This window comes from Dromaius novaehollandiae, chromosome 3 (genome assembly GCF_036370855.1).
Source record: "Dromaius novaehollandiae isolate bDroNov1 chromosome 3, bDroNov1.hap1, whole genome shotgun sequence".
NCBI classification, from domain to species: Eukaryota; Metazoa; Chordata; class Aves; order Casuariiformes; family Dromaiidae; genus Dromaius; species Dromaius novaehollandiae.
This window is the reverse complement of record NC_088100.1, coordinates 1915517-1933118: the sequence shown is the minus strand read 5'-3', so window position 1 is coordinate 1933118 and position 17602 is coordinate 1915517. Positions and strand designations below refer to the sequence as shown.

Genomic DNA, 17602 nt, shown 5'->3' with positions numbered 1-17602 from the left:
CAGCGACATGCGGGTCAAGGGGAGATTATGGATGGCTCCAGCTGGGAGATCGCACGGGGAAGGTTGAATGTTTGAGCTCTGCCCGGGGTCCTCTCCAGCCCTCACTCCTGCACACTCCTTCCCCAGACCACCATTCCCACTTGGACCTGAATCCGCTTGGCCGGGGAGAAATGCTCCCCTCCAGCTGGGGCTCATCCAAATTGCCCCAGCAATGCCCCACCCTGGGCTATCCCCTGCCCCTGCTCGGGACCGTTTGGTGGCCTGGGTCCCCCATGTCCAGCCTGACGTATCCCCATGTAGACAGGCATCAGTGAAAACGTCATGCACGGGAAAACAGAGCCTGAAATCCTCAAATCGCCTCTGCGCTCTGTCCTTGCAAGCGCAGACTGCCGCTGAGACTGAGTGAAGTGTTTCCCACGCAGGAACGTAGTCAACGGTGAACAAAAGCCTGAACCCTGGGGCAGGGCAGCTGCGTGGGCTTTGCTCTGGATGAGCAGGGTGGACTGAGAGTTTTGTGGCTCGCTGCAGCCGTCTGTTCTCCGCTGCCCCTTGCCCAGGGATGCAGCGGGATGTTTGGGGCGGGGGAGAGGGGGGGGACTTGTTCATTTGTCATGGGAGAGAGATGAGAGGACAGTGCAAAAGAGAGCATGAAAGCCCTGCGAAGGGGGGGTTGACGGCTCATCCATTGTCTCCACCAAAGCCCTCAAAGCTCTGGCTCCTGGTTCAGTGAGTGGTGACACACAGCTTACATCCCCAGCTGCTTTGATAGATGAGCATGGGCATGAAGCCTGCTTTGCTTTGCCCTCTGTTTCCAGGCTGAAGAAAGGAGGGATCACCCCATGAAGCCGCCTGCGGACAGGGCCTGATCCTGCCTGGAGCGGGGGATGCCTCCCGGTGCTGACGGCACCAGCCAGCCCTCTCCGGGGAAGCCAGCGTTCCTGCGTGGGCAGAAAGCCCTGCCCGAAGCACCGCCAGCCCTCGGCCAGCCCTCGGTGCCCTCCAACAGCATCGGCAGCTCTGCAGGACGGCAGAGAAGCCCGCGCGGTGGGTAAAGCCCGGCCAGGTGAGTGGGGACTCTCCCGCTGGAGCTCGTCCCAGCTCGGTGGCCACAGGGTAGCAACAGGGAGGAAGCTTTATGGGGACAGGCAGGTCCCTTGCCTGCAGCAACCCCCTTAGCAAGAGCTCTGGGATCCCCACTGACGTCTCCCTGCCGTACAGCTCTCTCCTCCCCACGCCGCGTCCCGGCTGCAGCTCCAACCACTAGTTCCTGGAGGAAGAGTCAGTTATGCACGCCGGTTTTTCCAAGAGGCCGCCTTTGATGATGAGATGCCCAGGGCCGTCCTGGGGGACCATCTTCACCTGCCTCATGGATGTCTGTCCTCGCACCGGCTGTGCCCGGCTGGGGCTGGTACCCCTCTTCTTCGTAGCCGCCCTGAACCCCCTGGCCGCGGCAGAAAGCTACAGCTACGACGAGGGGCTCCAGGAGGGCACTGGCCTGATCCAGTGCGGGGAGTACAGCAACCAGGTGCTGCCCGACGGCCGGTGTAAGATCATCGCGACGTTGCCGCAGCTGGACGAGCAGCGGTGCCCGGACATGTTTCGCTGCACTGATGAGGTCTCTTACTGGCTCCACGAGAATGAGGAGCGCAAGCAGCAGATCCTCGAGCTGCGGGAGCTGATCTCGGAGCTGCAGGAGGAGCTGAGGAACCACCGCCACCGCATCAAAGTCCTGGAGCTCCAGGTAAAGGTTTTCCCTTCACAGACTCATGGGAGTGGGGGCATCTGGTCCCTCCCCTTGCTCCCCAGACAGCTAGCTGGGAAAGGATCTGGTAGGACACTGGGTGTTGTTCTAGCCATGGACTGAGATATCCATTAAAACACCTGCTTCTCATGTTGGGTTGGCTCAGAAGCCTTCCAGGGCTCATCTTAACCTCAGCCACCAAGCCCTTGGTGTGTTGTCTGTGCTACTCATGTAGGCACCCGCTATTAGGGGAGAGAGAGCATCTCCTCCTGCTTTGGACCCATCCAGGATGGGCTGGGGTTGCTGATCTGTCCCATTGCTCATAGCAGGATCCCAGACTAGATCCCGAAGTTTTACATGGCCGGTGATGAACCACATCTCCGGTGGCTATGACCGAGCAGGAGCAGCTCTAACCTCCAGCCTGCGGCACCCTTTCTGCAGCCTCCTTTCTGTGTGCTGGCGTTTGGGCTGCCTCGGGTCCGTTCACCGGTCCTGCAGCCTGAAGCTTCATGCTCGTCTGCTCTTTCCAACCTCTTGTTGCTCTTCTGAAGCTCTCAGATGTTTAGCACTGCCCTGTGTATGGCTTGCAGTGGGCTCCACCATGCTTTTACAGGGTGGCAACCAGGAATAACGGGAAGAAGCAGAATGTATTTTATCTGACTGTAGGAGACATTTCCCGGCTAAGATGTCTCATTGGGCTGTTGACTAGATGCACAGAAGAACTGGTAGAAGTCCAATATACTGAAGTCGATTGGAAGTGCCTTGGATACAGCCCTAGAGAACACCATGCAAGCAACAGTCTTGTCCTTGCTCTTGGGAGAGGTGAGGGCTAATACGGTCTGGCCCTGGGAAACAGTGTGATTCATTTGCTATTTGGCTGAGTTTCATCACCTATGCTCTTCCTTTGGGCTCCCTCTTTACAAAGACTTCCCTTCCCAGGGTCTGCGTGCATTATCGGGGTTTTGTTTCCATGCCTCATTTCACTAAACCTTTTCATCTGCTCCATGCACATGAAATGAGTCACCCGGTCTTCTTTCTCGCCGTAGCCCAGAGGCACCTGCAATGCAAGCTAATGTAAGGCTTTGCTTTCCTCCCATGCAGGTCTAAGCGTGGGCCCAAACCCTGGTCTCTCAGGTAGTCTGTGCATCCTGGTGAGACACATCTTTGGTGCCCTAGGCCATTTCCATTGCCTGGAGCTGCGGCAAGCAGACAAGCAGTTAAAGAGATACCCCACGCCCACCAAAGCACCCTCCCCCTCCCGCCTCTGCAAGGGCCCCCACATGCGGTGGCAGTGAACTCTGTGATGACAACGTTGTTGGGTGCCCCGATGTGGACGTCTGAGTTTTGGAGGTCTCCACACGAGCCAGCTGCTTTTGAATTAGGATGGGTGCCTCATGCTCTGTTGAGCAAACCCACTCACTGCTCGTCCATGCAGGGTCCTTTCCTCTTGTGTTGGCACCAATGCTGCCTCCTCATCCATCCTCTACTTCTCCTCTCCCTCTCTCTTTCTTTCTCCTTGCACTGAGACAAGCTGGTGTGATAGGTGTTCTGGCCTCTTGCTGTCTCACATCCTTCCCCTGGTGACATCTAGTGCCTTAGGACTGTCTAATCTCTTCTTCCTCATCCTAGCTCCCTGTTTTGACTCCAAATCATACTTCTGTTCCACCTGGAGCTACAGCTCTTTCAGCATTGCTCTCCAGCTCAGAGCCAAGGAGGAGGTTATTAATGCACTAAAGACTTTCCCCTCGGTGTTGTCACTCTTCCTCTGTTCTTCATTTCCAGGCTCTGAAGTGACTCATCTAAATGCAGGGTATTTAGTCTGTGGCAGTTGTGTAGGGTCTCTTCACAGGCAGAGGAAGGGCGGAGGAAAACAAATCTCCCTCCGAAAACAAATCTCCCTCCGGAGATGCTAGTTGCTCGGTGTTGACTGCAGAGGGAGCTGAGCCGACTGCCTCAGCCAGGTTGTTTGGTGTTAAGGTGGAGAAATTAGGTGTGGAGCAGTCCCTCATTCCCCATATTTAAGCTGTGGTGAACATCAAGAAGCATAAAATACAACCAGGCCACCCCTTGTTATCAGTGGTGGGTTTGTTCTTTGCTCCATTTAACAGGGTCATGTTGACCCCTGGCCATCTCCTTGTTAAGGATGTTACAAAAGCTGCCGAATCCCATGGACCTGGGGACAGAACCATTCCTGCTTCCTGGCTGCGGGTGCCCAGCCAAGTGCCCTCTCAGACCTCTGAGGTCCTTCCGTCCCATCCGACAGATGTGGCTGCTGCTGCTCCCCTTTGCAGGTCCAGCCAGCAGTGAGGCTGAGCATGTATCCCGGATGCGTACTCTGCATGCACACATGCACACACAGGGTTAAATCCACTAGGGAAACATAAACACGCACTGGTCTTTCCAGTTGCTGGCATTTAGTGGCATTTAGACCTCACACATGCATATACATCCCGGTCCCTGCAGTTGCTGGCGTCTAGACCCACAAGCGCTATGTCCCGTGGTCCCTTCTCTTGCTGGCACACCGACATCTCTTGCATGCTGCTCTCTCCAGGCACTGGTACCTCGACCTACAGGCCCTGTGACCTGCAGCCTCCTCTCCAGCTGCTGGCACTCAGGCCTTGCAGCAGTCACACACAGGATAGAGAGTGAGATTACACAGAAAAAAAAAAGAAAAAGTTAAGAGAAGACTTTAATAAGAATATTGCAGTCACCAGGCGCAGTGCTCAGTCAAGTGTACTGAGTGGCAGCCTGCTTACATGCGACTGGTGCCTTTCATCCCCCTCCCCTCTATTTTCCCATGCTTGCTCCTCCCCATTCCACCCTGATCCCTCCTTTCCTTGCCTTTGGCCTTTCCCACAATAAGTTTTGCATAACCCTAGAAGCCCCTTCTGATATCCCATAATGAGTTTTGCACAGTCACACAAGCCCCCCTCAGCTATCCCGTAACACTCACGACAATCATGTTTCACCTTTCTGATCAGTCGCAAAGCTCAGGTTGACCCTCTCCAGGGCTGTTCCTGAGTAGTTCCTTGAATGGCCCATCGCACAAGGACCGAAGAGTTCTGGTCTTTGTTATCGTCTCTGTTATCGTGTCGATCTTTGTGCTTCTGGCTCTTGCTATTTGTTATTTCTTCAAGCAGAAGCAAAGGAGTGCTGTTGTCCACCTCTGGTATCTGCCGTGCAGTCGTCTCTACCAGAACTGCTCCTCAGGCTCCCTTAATGGCAAATGCAGACACGTAGATGCTCCTAGGACCTCTTGGAAGTCTAGCTGGAGATGAGATGAGTTGGGAGAGCTTGTTTCTCTTTGCTGACCAAAGGGAACCCTGGGGAGCAGCTCTGAAGGAGTCCTGTCTGTTGTGGGGCGATGCTGAGGCCCCTCGCCCATCAGACCACAGGGAAAGCTGAGGTGCTACTTGGCATGCAGGATGAACCCAGGTGTCCTGGAGCAGCCAGGTCCCAACCCCTGCCGAGATGTCTCCATTGGGTTCATACCTGGGGCACAACACTAGCAATATCTGTGCCACCAAGATACTGCCACATTCAGAGAGGATCCGTCCCCTGAGATCCTTGGAGGCTCCCTTGGGCCATTCGTAGAGCGTTTCAGAACTTGAGTGGAAAAGGCCCCGAGCAATCTGATCCAGCTTTTAAATTGGCCCTACTTTCTGCAGGGGGCTGGGCTACGGCCCTCCAGCAATTTCTTCCACCCTCAGTCTTTTCAATGAGTCTGAAAGGTGAAGGCATGGGAGGGCTGGAAGAGCTGACCCGTGAACAAGCAGGAAAAGGACAAAGTCTCGAGAGCTTAGTGGGCAGCAGGGAGTGTGTCCTGTCATCCTCCAAGCACTGGAGTGGGCAAAAAGCAAGAAGCAAAGCTGAGTGCAGAGAGAGGAGCTGGCTGCTGACTGTGGCAGGATCTTTGTAGTCGAATCAAGAAAATCGGAGACAGAAATGACTGGCGAGCTGGTGGCCTCAGCTCCCTGCAATCTTCTTAGGGGTGGTCCCATAAGGAGTTTTTCTGCTGCATTGGTCTGGCCAATTCCCAGTATCTGTGCCAGCCTGAAAGGCTGATTTTCCCCTGCATCCCATAACACCTCCCGGCATCTTTGGGAGCTGCCCTACTGAATTGCCTGTTGTGTCAGCTTCCAGCATCTGCAGACCTCCTCCATCTCCATTCCTCCCGCTGAGAAGCTGTTGCTCCCTTAATCCAGCCTCATAAATCAGCCTCTTGCTGCTGCTAGTTTGTCTCCCTCAGATTTGTCATCAGTATTTTTCTGGAAGCTCTGCGTGGGTTTGTCTGTCCGAGCGGAGACGTTGCTCTGAGCTCAGCGTCCCAGGAGCATTTTAGAGCTGTCTGAGAGCGACAGGTCCTTCCAGGTCACGGTTCCTCTCAGGTGAATGGGGACACCCAAAACGGGTCAGATGAGCCGACCCTTTCCCCGCGCTCTCTCTGCTTTGCTTCCCCCGAAGCCTCCCAGCTTCGCAGCAGGCCTGGCTGGTCCCTGATCTCGTCCTTACCTGCTGGTAAGAGTCCTCTCCAGGGCCTGAGTGTGAATTCCCCCCAGGTGAAGGAAGACCAGGATGCAGGTCTCCCATTTCTTGGGAGCGTTTCCAACCACCCAGCTGTGGCTGCCCAAAGAAACCTCAAAGGTATCTTGAGATCCTCCTTCATAGCCGATGCAACAGATCAGGGGGATCCACCTCTCTCCTTCCAGCACGCGCTAGACAGCGCGGTGCCATGAGCAACGGGAAATCCCTCGAGGTGAGCAGCCCTCTCTGCACCTTTGCACCCTTGCATTGCATTTTGCTTCAAGTTGCACTACTGGGACCATGTCAGCCCCTGCTGCAGACCAGGACCCTGCTGTGCTCGGTGCTGTACAAGAAGACAACTCCTGCCCCACCGGGGTAGGCAAGTAGGATGCTGCCAGGAGGGAGAAGAGGTGAAGGAACCAGACAGCATCTGGGCCCGGTCGTGGTGGTCTGGCTGCAGCGTTTTTTTTACAAGCAGCCAGGAAAGAAAGTATCAGCCGTGGAGGAGGGGACTGTCTGGGAGGAGGCATGATGGGGTTTGCTCGGAGAGCTGACGCGTGGGTGAACGAAGCTGCAAGCAGCCGTCTGGTGTCGGTCACGGCTCGCAAAGCAGGTGTGGGGCAGCCGCCTGATTTACGGCAGAGACAGAGACAATTCAGTCCTGATAAGCAAAGCATCATATCGTTGCACATCATAATTCCCTGTTTGCTGCCCCTGCCCGTTTAGCTGCTCTGTGTTTTGGGATACAAGCAGGCTTTCTGTTAGTTATTGGTCGAATAATCCAGCAGCGAATGTGCCATCTCATGGGAAAAACAAGCCAAGACATCTCGTGGCAGGAATAGGTGGCAGGGACCAAGGTGTGAGTCAGGTCCTTGGAGCAGCTGAAAGGGAAGAAAATGGATGCTGGCTGCAGAAACCACTCCTAGCTGAAAGAAATCCCAGATCCTTGGCAGCTTCTTGGTGAAGAACCGGCTCCACCTGAGCACGGAGTTGAGCAGATAGGGGCTCCTGGGATTGCCTTCTGTAGAGGTGTTGCGTTGGCCAGGGGAGAGAATTTTTCTGTGGCCGCTGTGGATTTTTGGAGATGCTGTGTAAGGCCTGCCCTGCCATCTAATGGACAGGGAGCACCGAACAAGTGAGCAGAGCATGTCTGAAGCGACGGTGCATCTAGAGCGCATTTTGCAGGTGCGGTGGGGTTTGACGTGCCCATCTCCTGGCAGGACCTGTGGGCATCTCCAGGGAGCTGGGGCCTGCGTACAACACACAATTAGAGACTGATTATCCTAAGAACAAGCAGCAAAAGGACCATGAAAGGGTCTGGAGCCTTGTATCACACCCACCCGTTACACACAGGGGATGTGGTCACTGCTATTTGCAGGACACTGGTCATGACCCAAAAGCCCAAAAGCAGGAGCTGGTTCTTCATGCAGCATGTAGCTAAGCTGTGGAACTCCTTGCCACTCAACTTTAGAAGTTTATAGGTTTGAAGGGGAGACTGGGCAACTTTTTGGAAGGAAAACCCAGTGGTGGGGGGTTGCTCAATACACGGGGGCCACATCCAAGTTGTCCAACCTGAGTTATAAAGGGCCGGAGGCTGGGAGGGCGTTCGAGGAGGAACCCTGTGCGCTTGCCTACGCAAGTCCTGCCTGTGCCTGATCCTGGGAAAATCAGGCTGTCCGTGGGTCCCACAGCAGGCTGATGGCTGGTGCTGGGTGGAGAGCAGAGGGTGCGGGTGCCGTCTCCACTCCAGGCTCCACAGTCCCTGGAGGGGTGCACGCTGTGAGGGCTCCTCTGCCCGCTTGCTCCTCTGCGTGACCGTCCCCAGGGAGGTCTCGGGCTGTGCAGCCGGCTCCCTGCCCGTGTCTAGTGACCCACACGGCCTCTGCATTTCACCCTGCCCGCAGCACGAGGAGGCGGCGAGCCGCAACCGCAGCGTGGAGCAGCGCGTGCAGGACCTGGAGCAACGCTACAGCGAGGCCAGCACCTTGCAGCACATCCAGGCCACGCTGCTTTACGACATGCAGGCGCAGATAAACAACATCTCCGCGCTGACGGACTGGACTCGGCGCGTCCCTGGCTGCCTCGGCCCCGCCGAGATGAGGCTGCAGGAGGAGATGCACCATCCAGGTGATGGGGAGCTTCTGCGGGCGGATGGGTGGGGGTGGCTTGTCCTTACGGCCTGTCTTGAGGACCACTGTAGGGAAAAGGCATGGGAAAACTGCTCCAAATCCCCTCTGTGCTGGCCAGGAGTCTCATCTCTTGCAGACGGCACTTCTGAGGCAGCCAGGAGGGCTCCTTGGAGAAACGGACACCTCCTGGGTGCTTTCCTTGCAGTCCAGGGGAGCGGTCCTGTTCTTTGGCAGCTCCTTTCTCTCTCCATGGATTGCATGAGGTGCTCGCGGTGACCAGCTTCAGCTTTGACAACCAGGTTGGCATCGCTCCCACCATTACTCCACCTGCAGTTAGCTGCACGAACCTGCCTTCCAGCTCCAGGAACTGTATTTTTCCATCAAAGAAAAGAAGCAAGAAATTATTTTTATCTCAAAAATTCATAGCAAAATATTAGGGCTTTGGTGAAACCCTCCAAGTTTGAAATCCAATCATTTTTTGTTATTTCTCACACACCTTTTTCAAGTGAATACGTTTAAACTTAAGCCAGGTTTTTGGTTGTTTTCTCTGTTAGTTCCCGGAATGTCTTCATTTTTCTAATGGCAAGCGTGGCAACTGTAAGTTAAAAAATGCAAGGTTCAGTTTGACCAAAACCCCATTTTCTGCTAAAGAATCCATTGCCATGAAAACATTTTGGCCAGAGCCTACCGTAACCACTATCTGGAGAACTCAACCTTGAGGAGCTAGAAAGGAAACTGTGCTGTTTTTTTGACTCATTTGATTTTCTGGGTCTTTAGTAAGGGAGTGATGGTGTTTGAGCAGACAAGACCGGCTGCACCAGGGCAGACTACTTAGCCCCAAATCCTGTCTCTCCCACAGCAGATCCCCAGGAGAAGCATTAAAAAAAGGCAAGGAAGAAGCAATGCTTCTGCAGAATAATCCTCCAACCTGCCATGAACTGTGGCTCAGGGACTTGTAGACAGTGTCTTACTTCTCCAGCAAGAAGCGGGCTGTGGCCGATGACTCATACGGCATGCACAGCTCAACACTCGCGAGCTGCTAATGGCTTTCACCTACCAACCTTGATCTGATTTGAGCTGGTGACGTCAGGTGGAGAAGTCATGTTACTTCTCCCCTGAGCCAACTAGTCTAAGTCTTTTCCATTGCGCTAGTCTAAAGCTCTTTTGACCATCAATGACATGGTGGAGGTAATATAAATAGCTCCACTGATACCTGGTTCCAGCTGCCGCTGAGCCCTTCCCTGAGCAAGAAGTGCTCTGCGCAGACACGAGGCGTGGATGGGTGTCTGACCTAATGTCCACACAACATGATAGCCACCGCCAAGTCAGAGCTGGGATTAATCCCAATAACCTCATGTAACTGGGATGCAGACTTCTGTGTGCACAAGTCAACTGAACGGGAGAATCCCAGTCTGGGTGCAGCCAGCTGATGTGGCTCTTTCAGCTGATTAACTTTAGGTGGACTGGGCTCTCCCTGACCCACCAGATGCTTGATGGATCTAGGTTGTCTCTCCCTGTCACTCCTTGCTGCACACAACTGGTTTCTGCTGCATGGTCCCCTGCAGCAGTGCTGCTGGTTGGCCTGGCCTATGCCACCTTTAACGGGTGTCTCCCATCTGTCACCAGTCCTCAGGGGATCTCCCAGCCACCGATTGCTCCCATCAGTGGGCTCAGAAGTTGCAATGACCTCCTCAGACTTATTTTTCCATCCCCAGAGAGTTTTCCTTGGTTGCCAGACCCATGGCCTTATCCATGCTACTTGCGTCACGGAAAGGCAATCTCCCTCTTTGCTTCCCCTTCCTTGGTCCCCGGACCTCACCGCGCCTCCAGCCCGGCATCAAGGCCACGCTGTGCTTCAGGCTGGTCTAGCTGTGTGAATAAAAGAAAGGGGAGCTTTCTGCGTGAGCTGCTATTGTGCCTTTCTTTTAATTGCACCAGACTACAGCCATCTACAGCGAGGCTCAGCTCACAAATGAAGACACTTAATTTTGTGTGTCTGCATATATGTGTCCCCACATGAGCTGGATATTTAAGATATCCATGCAAACAGTGAAAGCACTGAGAGCAATTCAGCGTGTGCTTTCCACGGCTGTGACTAGGGTCTTAGCTCAGCTCCCCGCGTGCAGACACATGGTGCTGCCTGCAACGCTCTTGCATCTGAGACATCCTCGTAAGCCTGGCAGATGCAAGACAGGACCTCCAGGAGACGTGCAGCCGAAAGACAGCCAGAGCACCCCAGGGCATTGCAAACATCGCTGTGCGCATCTGTGCAGACAGCTCAGTTGAGCCGATGGAGGGAGACAGGGAGAGCGATTCTGCTCTCCTCTCCTGTGTGAAACTGGGAAGAATTGCCCTCTGTAGAAGTCGGTTTCTAGAAGACTAGCTGAGACCAGCTGCCTAAAATTTCAATGGCTGGTACCAGAAAAAATAAATCCCATCTGACATATCCAAGTTAAAAGCATCTTTAGATTCTCCAGGACACTTCTGACCCCTGCTCTTATGAGACTGACCAGGGAAAACACCCTCAGAGCAGCAGTTTAAGAGAAGAAAATCCTTCCACTGTTAGCTACACTGATCACTGCTGGAGAAACAGGCGATTCTTTATCAACGTGTAAGACCTTTTTGGAGTGGAATATAATCTAACAGACCTTGAGCCTAGCAAAATGCCCAGCACTCCTGTGTCACTGTAAGGCGCTCTGTCACAAACCCACTTGAATTAAAGGCCATTCCTAAGCCACGGCATCCTAAGCGCAGATCTGTGCTAATGAACCTTATCACTAATAGTCCATTGCAACCAGGCATGAAGGCAGCGTGCTGCAAAGGTTTCAGCTTTTGGTGCTTCCTAGAAGAATAATTCCAGGACTTTTTGTCAGGCTCTGCGTTATAATTGCATGAAAATGATGCTGGGCTTGGTTGCATGCCCCCTTGTCCATACTGAATACTAAACGCTGTGTTTCTCTGCTTTTTGGCTCAGAGGTAAAGCATGCAAGGAACTGCCCCATTGACTGTGCTTCGGTTTACTACAACGGGCTGCGGAGATCAGGGATCTACAGCATCATGCCCTCGGTTGGAGGGATGCCTATTGAAGTGCTGTGTGAAATGGACACTGAAGGTACTGCAGGAGGCACCTACAAAATCTCCCAGCAAAGCTGGAGACTCTTTGGGTGGGATCTGTCTCACTTGAGAGTTGTCTCATCTGAGCTGCTTCTAGATTACATTACAGCCAGTGAGAAGAGCATCTCCAGAAGGGATCTCCTCCAAGGATGGAGGACTCAGCCACCGGCAAAAAGGGGGTCTGGCTGAATAGTTCAAACCAGACACTTTGGCTGGGGCTCAGTTGCCTAAATATCGGCATTTAGTACCCTTTGAGATGTCCTTATGTATGCAAGATATCTGCAAAGAACTAGTGAATATGATGCAGGAGGTAGGGAAACAGAAGCCGCTCTGGAGTAGCAGCTGGTCACCAGGTGAGCACCTAGGGCATCTCTGGGTACGAGAGGGCTATGTGTGGGCAACCCCTAACTGTAGCTGCTGAAGTGTGAGGGATGAATCTCTCCCAGAAATATTTTGGAGTGTGTGCAAGGGAGCAGGCAACCTCACACATCCTTTCTGTCTAAATTTCTGGACAGAGCACGTTACTGTCATCTCTAGGTGCAAACTTCGTAACGAAGTTAGTTGCAACACCGGAGTGTTGTAAGAATAGTGGTAATTGTCAGGGAAATGCAGTGGTGGATTTTCAGATCCTTGCCCCATGGGCCTGTTCCAGCCGGGATGGGTGTGTCACATCAACATGTCCCAAGCTGGAGGAACTGGTTCAGTTGCCCACACATAGATGTCTAACGCTATTTGAGATACCCGGTGGTATTGCTAGCTGCTGCTCTGGAAGGGCAGAGGTATCCCGTTGACCTTGGGCATATCTACCAGCCTGCGCAGATGTCTCAGAGACCAAGGATGTCTCAAATGGCAATAGATGCCATTGATTAAATATCTGACTGGAGCGCCTAGTTCTTATGCTTTCTGGGTCTAGTGCTTTGGTAAAAAGAGGAACTGGACAGACCAGTTTCTCCCAGTTGGAGGAGGCCAGTCTGAAGGTTCTATAGGTGATTGCTGCTTTGGGATACAAGTCATCGTTAAGAAACAGGCTGTTGATACAATGCGGTCTCTGTTATGTCATTACTATTATTTGTATGACCATCATCACAGTCTTGGACACTGCAGAGTGACATACTGTAAAAACACCAAATAAAAAGACGATCCCAGTCCCCTCAAAGCTTACAATATTGGAATAAAACGAGAGAGGAAAGAGGGATTTGGACAGATGGGAGAGCATATGGAGACAGTGAGACAATACTGGGAGAGAGCTCGTGTGTCTCTGTGGTGCTGCAGGAACGGTACATAATAATCTCAAAACTCCAGGCTCTCTAGTTTGTTCCAGTCCCAAAACATTTCCCTCCCTAAAATAATCAGCTTTCTCTCATTTGAAACCACCTTAGCTCTGGAAAGACCCTCTTACAGACAACAGGGGAATGCCATCCTGGAGTCGTGGGAGAAGCAGAGCCCCTTTCCATGAGCTATGGCTGTGCATCACATATTATCCCCATGCAGCAACTGACACTATTTTGCCGGTTGGTGGGAGGGGATGTGGCAAGGAGACGCCTCTCTGAGCTGCAAATGGATCCTCAAAGTGATGCTGGTGAGGACTCTGGCCCATGTACGGGCGTTGGGGCCCCCAGACACTCCCCGGTGACTCCCATGGTACGTTATCTCTCTCCTGGCAGGTGGGGGCTGGACAGTCATCCAGAAGCGTCAGGACGGCTCGGTTGACTTCAACCGGACCTGGAACGAGTATAAGGAGGGCTTTGGGGATCTCAACGGCGAGTTCTGGCTGGGCAACGAGAACATCCACAAGGTGACGAGCCAAGGGGACTACTCCCTGCGTATCGACCTGGAGGACTGGAACAACAAGCACAAGCACGCCTTCTACCAGGTCTTCAGGTAGAAAGTGGGATGGCCTTCCCCGGGTCTTGCTCCACACAGCTGGTTCAATGATGGAAGACCCTGTTGCAATCAAAGTGATTCTAGAGAGCTTTTTGGACTAGGTCCGCTCTTCCCTGCCTGGTTTTGCCATGAAAACTTTGCTCCAGGTTGGAGCCTGAGCGTGAGCTAGCAAATGTGCAGCACTGTCCAGCCATGGCCAACATCCATGGCTCCAGGGGAACACAGCTGTAGGAGCACAAGGAACAATCCCTACAGCTCAAGGGTGCAGTTTCTGTTGAACTTACCAAGGTCCATGTCAAAAGCAGAGTTTTGCATCTCCTGTTCTTGCTGGGCAGGTTCTTCAGCATCTCCCTGCTGTGATGGCTGAGAATCATATTTTGATTTTTACACCCTGTACTTATGGCTTTTACCTGTTGTTCCTGAGCTAACATCCTTCAGTGTCTATAGCTCTTCACCTTACCGGTGCTTGTATTTATCAACATCAGTCCTGTCCTTTCTTGAAGAGGGGTGACCAGGTCTGTGTAGACTGTTCCAGATGAACCACTTCCCTCTCCCCACTAGAAAAGCCTTGTGGGTGATTATGGGATACCCTGTCATGGGAGGGTGTGCAAGGGAGCGCATGCCCTTGGCATTGCACCTTGACGACATTTGGAGCTTGAGGGCTTAGAGTAGACCCAAAGACTGCCGAAGCTGCCGGAAAAAAAATCCTCATTGACTGAATGTGCCTTGGCGTGTTCTCCACTAGCAAATGCTTGCTCTGAGCAGTTACCCCGGCTTTTGTCATCAGATATCATGTTAAGTGGCAGTGACCTTCAGCCTTTGCTGGCCCAGGAGCAAACTACTGATTAGCTCAGTTTCTGTGAAGAGCAGGATGCTTTTTTTGTGCAGAAGAGGCAGTACTGTGTAATTAGAGGAGCTGTCTTGCTACAGCTCCTGCAGTCTTTCACTGTGGTTTTAGAGTCATGGTTTGCCCAGCTCAGACTCCTAATAAGTACCCTGAGTCATGACAAAAGCATGCACATCCCACAGAAGGGGGGAACACAGCATCTTTGACATTTAGAGGTGACGAATAATTGCTAGGAGCCTGGCCAGAGCAGCTCAATGATTGTAGGGTGTCCACACTAAGAATGCAACATCCAGGCTGGAAAGGAGACTTAGACACTCCCACCAAGCAGTCTAACCTATGCTTATTGCTTGCAGCATTGAGGACGAGGCAAACTATTACCGCCTGCACGTGGATGGGTTCAGCGGGACGGTGGAGGATTCCTTTGCCTGGTACCACGACAAGAGGAGCTTCAGCACGCCTGACTCGGGGAACATCTGCGCTGAGATTTCTCACGGAGGCTGGTGGTACCACCAGTGCTTTTTCTCCAACCTCAATGGGGTGTACTACAAGGTAAGGCGGAGGGAGGAGGACAGAGATGTCAGCATGCAAGGTTCAAGGCTTGGAGGGAGCTGTCAGTCATCATACCACAGCAATCCTTCCCGGCTTGGCCAGCCCGTATTCTCCAGGGAGGGAACAAAGCGAATGCTGGGCACCAAGTCAGCCCAGCATCTTCAGTGCCACGGGCTAAGTACGAGTACTGACACACCCCTGCAAACTGTGCGTTGGGAAGCTGCAATGGCAACTCCCTGTTTGGGTGATTCACGTGGCCTGAGACTGAGGGACACCAGCTCCCTTGGGAGCATTCAAAAAAAGCTTCACATGCTCCTTTTACTGTGTCGGCTCTAAGCTCTTTGCTCCCATGCTTTGGAGCATCCAGTTTTTAAGCGTTCCCATCTGGACGACACTTTCATGCATTTCCCATACCTGACTGTCCTTTCTCTGCATCACAGGGCGGACGATACTCCATTAAAAACCGCAAGATCCTGGGGCCGGACGGAGTTGTGTGGTACTCGTGGAAGGACACAGACTACTACTCCCTGAAGAAGGTCGTCATGATGATTCGACCACGCACTTTTCGGCCCCACATCTCCCCATGAAGGAGCCTGGGGTGGTCTTCGTTTCTTCTAATGGCAAACCCTGGAAACAGAGGGCTGGAAATAGTTTGCTTTAAGCAGAAACTGATGCTGGAGACCGCTGAGGGATGGAGCCACCATCCCTCTTGCTGCCCATTTGCTTTTGGGGCAGCCTCAAGAGAACTGAACCGACAGCAGGAGCACCAAGGCCCTTGACACGTGTTGGGGTGGCAAAAGCTCTCCTAGACCATCTAGGGAAAGTGATGGCTGAGAACGGCTTTGCAAAATCAAGCACAGGGATGTGCAAGGATGGCTCTAAGGTGCTGAGATGGTCCCTGGGGAAAGCAAGGAGAGCCAGGACACAGCGTGCAGGGACAGGGTCACAGGCAAGAGAGGAGGCAGGTCTGCAGTGGCCCTCGCCGTCTCTCACAGGGATCTTGTGTTTCACCCATGGACCTTAGCTACCTGCAATTATTATTTTCCAAGTAAAAGGATTTAAAAATTGGAATGCTGGAAGTTGCCATTTTGCATTCCATTTTCACCTCTTCTTCCCTCCTGGAGCAAAGAACTTTTGATGAATTTTCTAAGTACGTTAGCAGTGGTCTGCAGGGATGATTACACATAATTTTAAGTCTTCTTTTACTGCCTTACTCTGGATAAAGAAGATGCAAGATTTGTTGTTGTTGTCTTTTGTTCTTTTTTTTCCATTTGAAGTTGCAGAAAAACCCCCTCCGTTTTTTCCTGACTTCGCCTCCTTGTAGGCTAGAGATGGAGACTGTGACTTAGCTTCAGCCCTTTTTGTGTTTGGTGATGAATATTTAATTAGATTACCTCTTTCCTGTTTCATGTGAGCAGATGAGTTCAAAGAAGGTTCAAAGAACAAGAATGGCAGATGCATTAGAGACAAAACACGGTTCCTCTGGACTAATTGTCTCCCGTTTGGTGCTGGGTTGGCTCCCTGATGGTTTCTGTAGCTTTCATTCTGTTTTGGACTATGTTCTTTCACCTGTATCTTCATTTTTCACTGGCAAATCAAGCAGGAAAGTTACCTTCTGTACATCCTAAAAACTAATATCTCAAGCTAATAAAACAACACAATTTGTCTTTCCCTTTGCTAGGTTTGCCTTGGTAGTCTTCCTGGATGTGTCCAAGATGTGTTTGATGATGTCCTGGAGTTGCAATGGGCCGGTCTACACTGCTGCTACACCATCACTGGCAACGTATATCCAGGCACTTGTACCGTGCTGGAGGTGGGATGGAGAATGCCCTCGCTTCGTGGTGCATGTGTCCGTGATAATGCTGTTACTCCAGGATCCTCCCCCTTTACACTGCAGACTTGAAACACAGCTGATTTGAAAGGCTATGATGTTCGTTGACTAAGCAATACGCTACTAAGAAACTAATAAATCACTTGAATAATCAATAACCTAATTAACTAATAATCACACCATTATTATTAATGTACAGTTCTGTTTTGCACATTGCTAAATTGCTAAACACAACAATAAAGGTATCACGCTTAAATTGCACGAATCACACACAACTACTATTGAATTACAGCTTTACCCTCCTTGTCTCCCAGCACTGTCCTAAGGTGCAAGTCTCCCTCTTTACCCTCCTGCACCAAGTCTTTTGGTCACAGCCCTGATGGAGAGCCCAGCGGGTTGGCCAAGGGGGTCCTTCCAGCATCTGGGGCGGCTGGGTCCATGGGACAGTGTCACCACTACCCCTGGGCATCCGTCCTCCTACCATCAGATTCCCCAGCTTCCTTTGTTTTTGCCTGGTTTTATACCTTGTTCTCCATTTTTTCTGTTTCTCGATCCACCTTTCTCCTGCTTTTGCACCTCTTTTTCAGCCCAAATTGAGATTCACCGTTCCTAAATCGAGGCCCCTTGGTGCATGTGCTGTTATAGGGCAGGGCACAGAGCCTTTGGGAAGAGCAGTATTTTTTGTTATTCTTGCTTGTCTATACAAATAAAACATACTGAAGACAGAAGTATTTGTTTTTTGCAGGGTGACCCAGTTCCTACGGAGTCTGCTGATAGTCAGCCTCAAGACTCCCACTGCCGGGTTTATGCTTCTTCCTCTCACTTTGAGCCTGTAGCTTTTCTTCCCTTCTTGGGCGTAACGAGCTCTTCTGGTCTCCCCAGCTCCTCTCCCACACAGTTTTGGGGGGGTTGCTAACTCATATCCCATCGCTTCGTATGATCGTGGTGCCTCCCTCAACACCGACCCACGCGACTCGTTTGTG

The 17602-nt window shown here is 52.2% G+C and overlaps 1 protein-coding gene across 1 annotated transcript; it reads left to right on the top strand.

Moving 5' to 3' along the window:
- The first annotated feature begins 1285 nt into the window (after nucleotides 1-1285).
- On the top strand, nucleotides 1286-15471 carry LOC112984268 (angiopoietin-related protein 7-like). The gene is made up of 6 exons (XM_026102006.2): nucleotides 1286-1741; nucleotides 8170-8392; nucleotides 11369-11506; nucleotides 13173-13389; nucleotides 14593-14788; nucleotides 15229-15471. The coding sequence occupies exons 1-6, from the start codon at nucleotides 1286-1288 to the stop codon at nucleotides 15373-15375; spliced, it is 1377 nt and encodes a 458-aa protein (XP_025957791.2). The 3' UTR covers nucleotides 15376-15471.
- The last annotated feature ends 2131 nt before the right edge of the window (nucleotides 15472-17602 follow it).

Bases quoted from the DNA above. Each gene is read 5' to 3' on its own strand.
- LOC112984268 (XM_026102006.2), top strand. From the start codon at position 1,286: ATGCACGCCGGTTTTTCCAAGAGGCCGCCTTTGATGATGAGATGCCCA. The intron at 1,742-8,169 runs GTAAAGGTTTTC...CCCTGCCCGCAG, and splicing joins TCAAAGTCCTGGAGCTCCAG to CACGAGGAGGCGGCGAGCCG. The intron at 8,393-11,368 runs GTGATGGGGAGC...TTTTTGGCTCAG, and splicing joins GGAGGAGATGCACCATCCAG to AGGTAAAGCATGCAAGGAAC.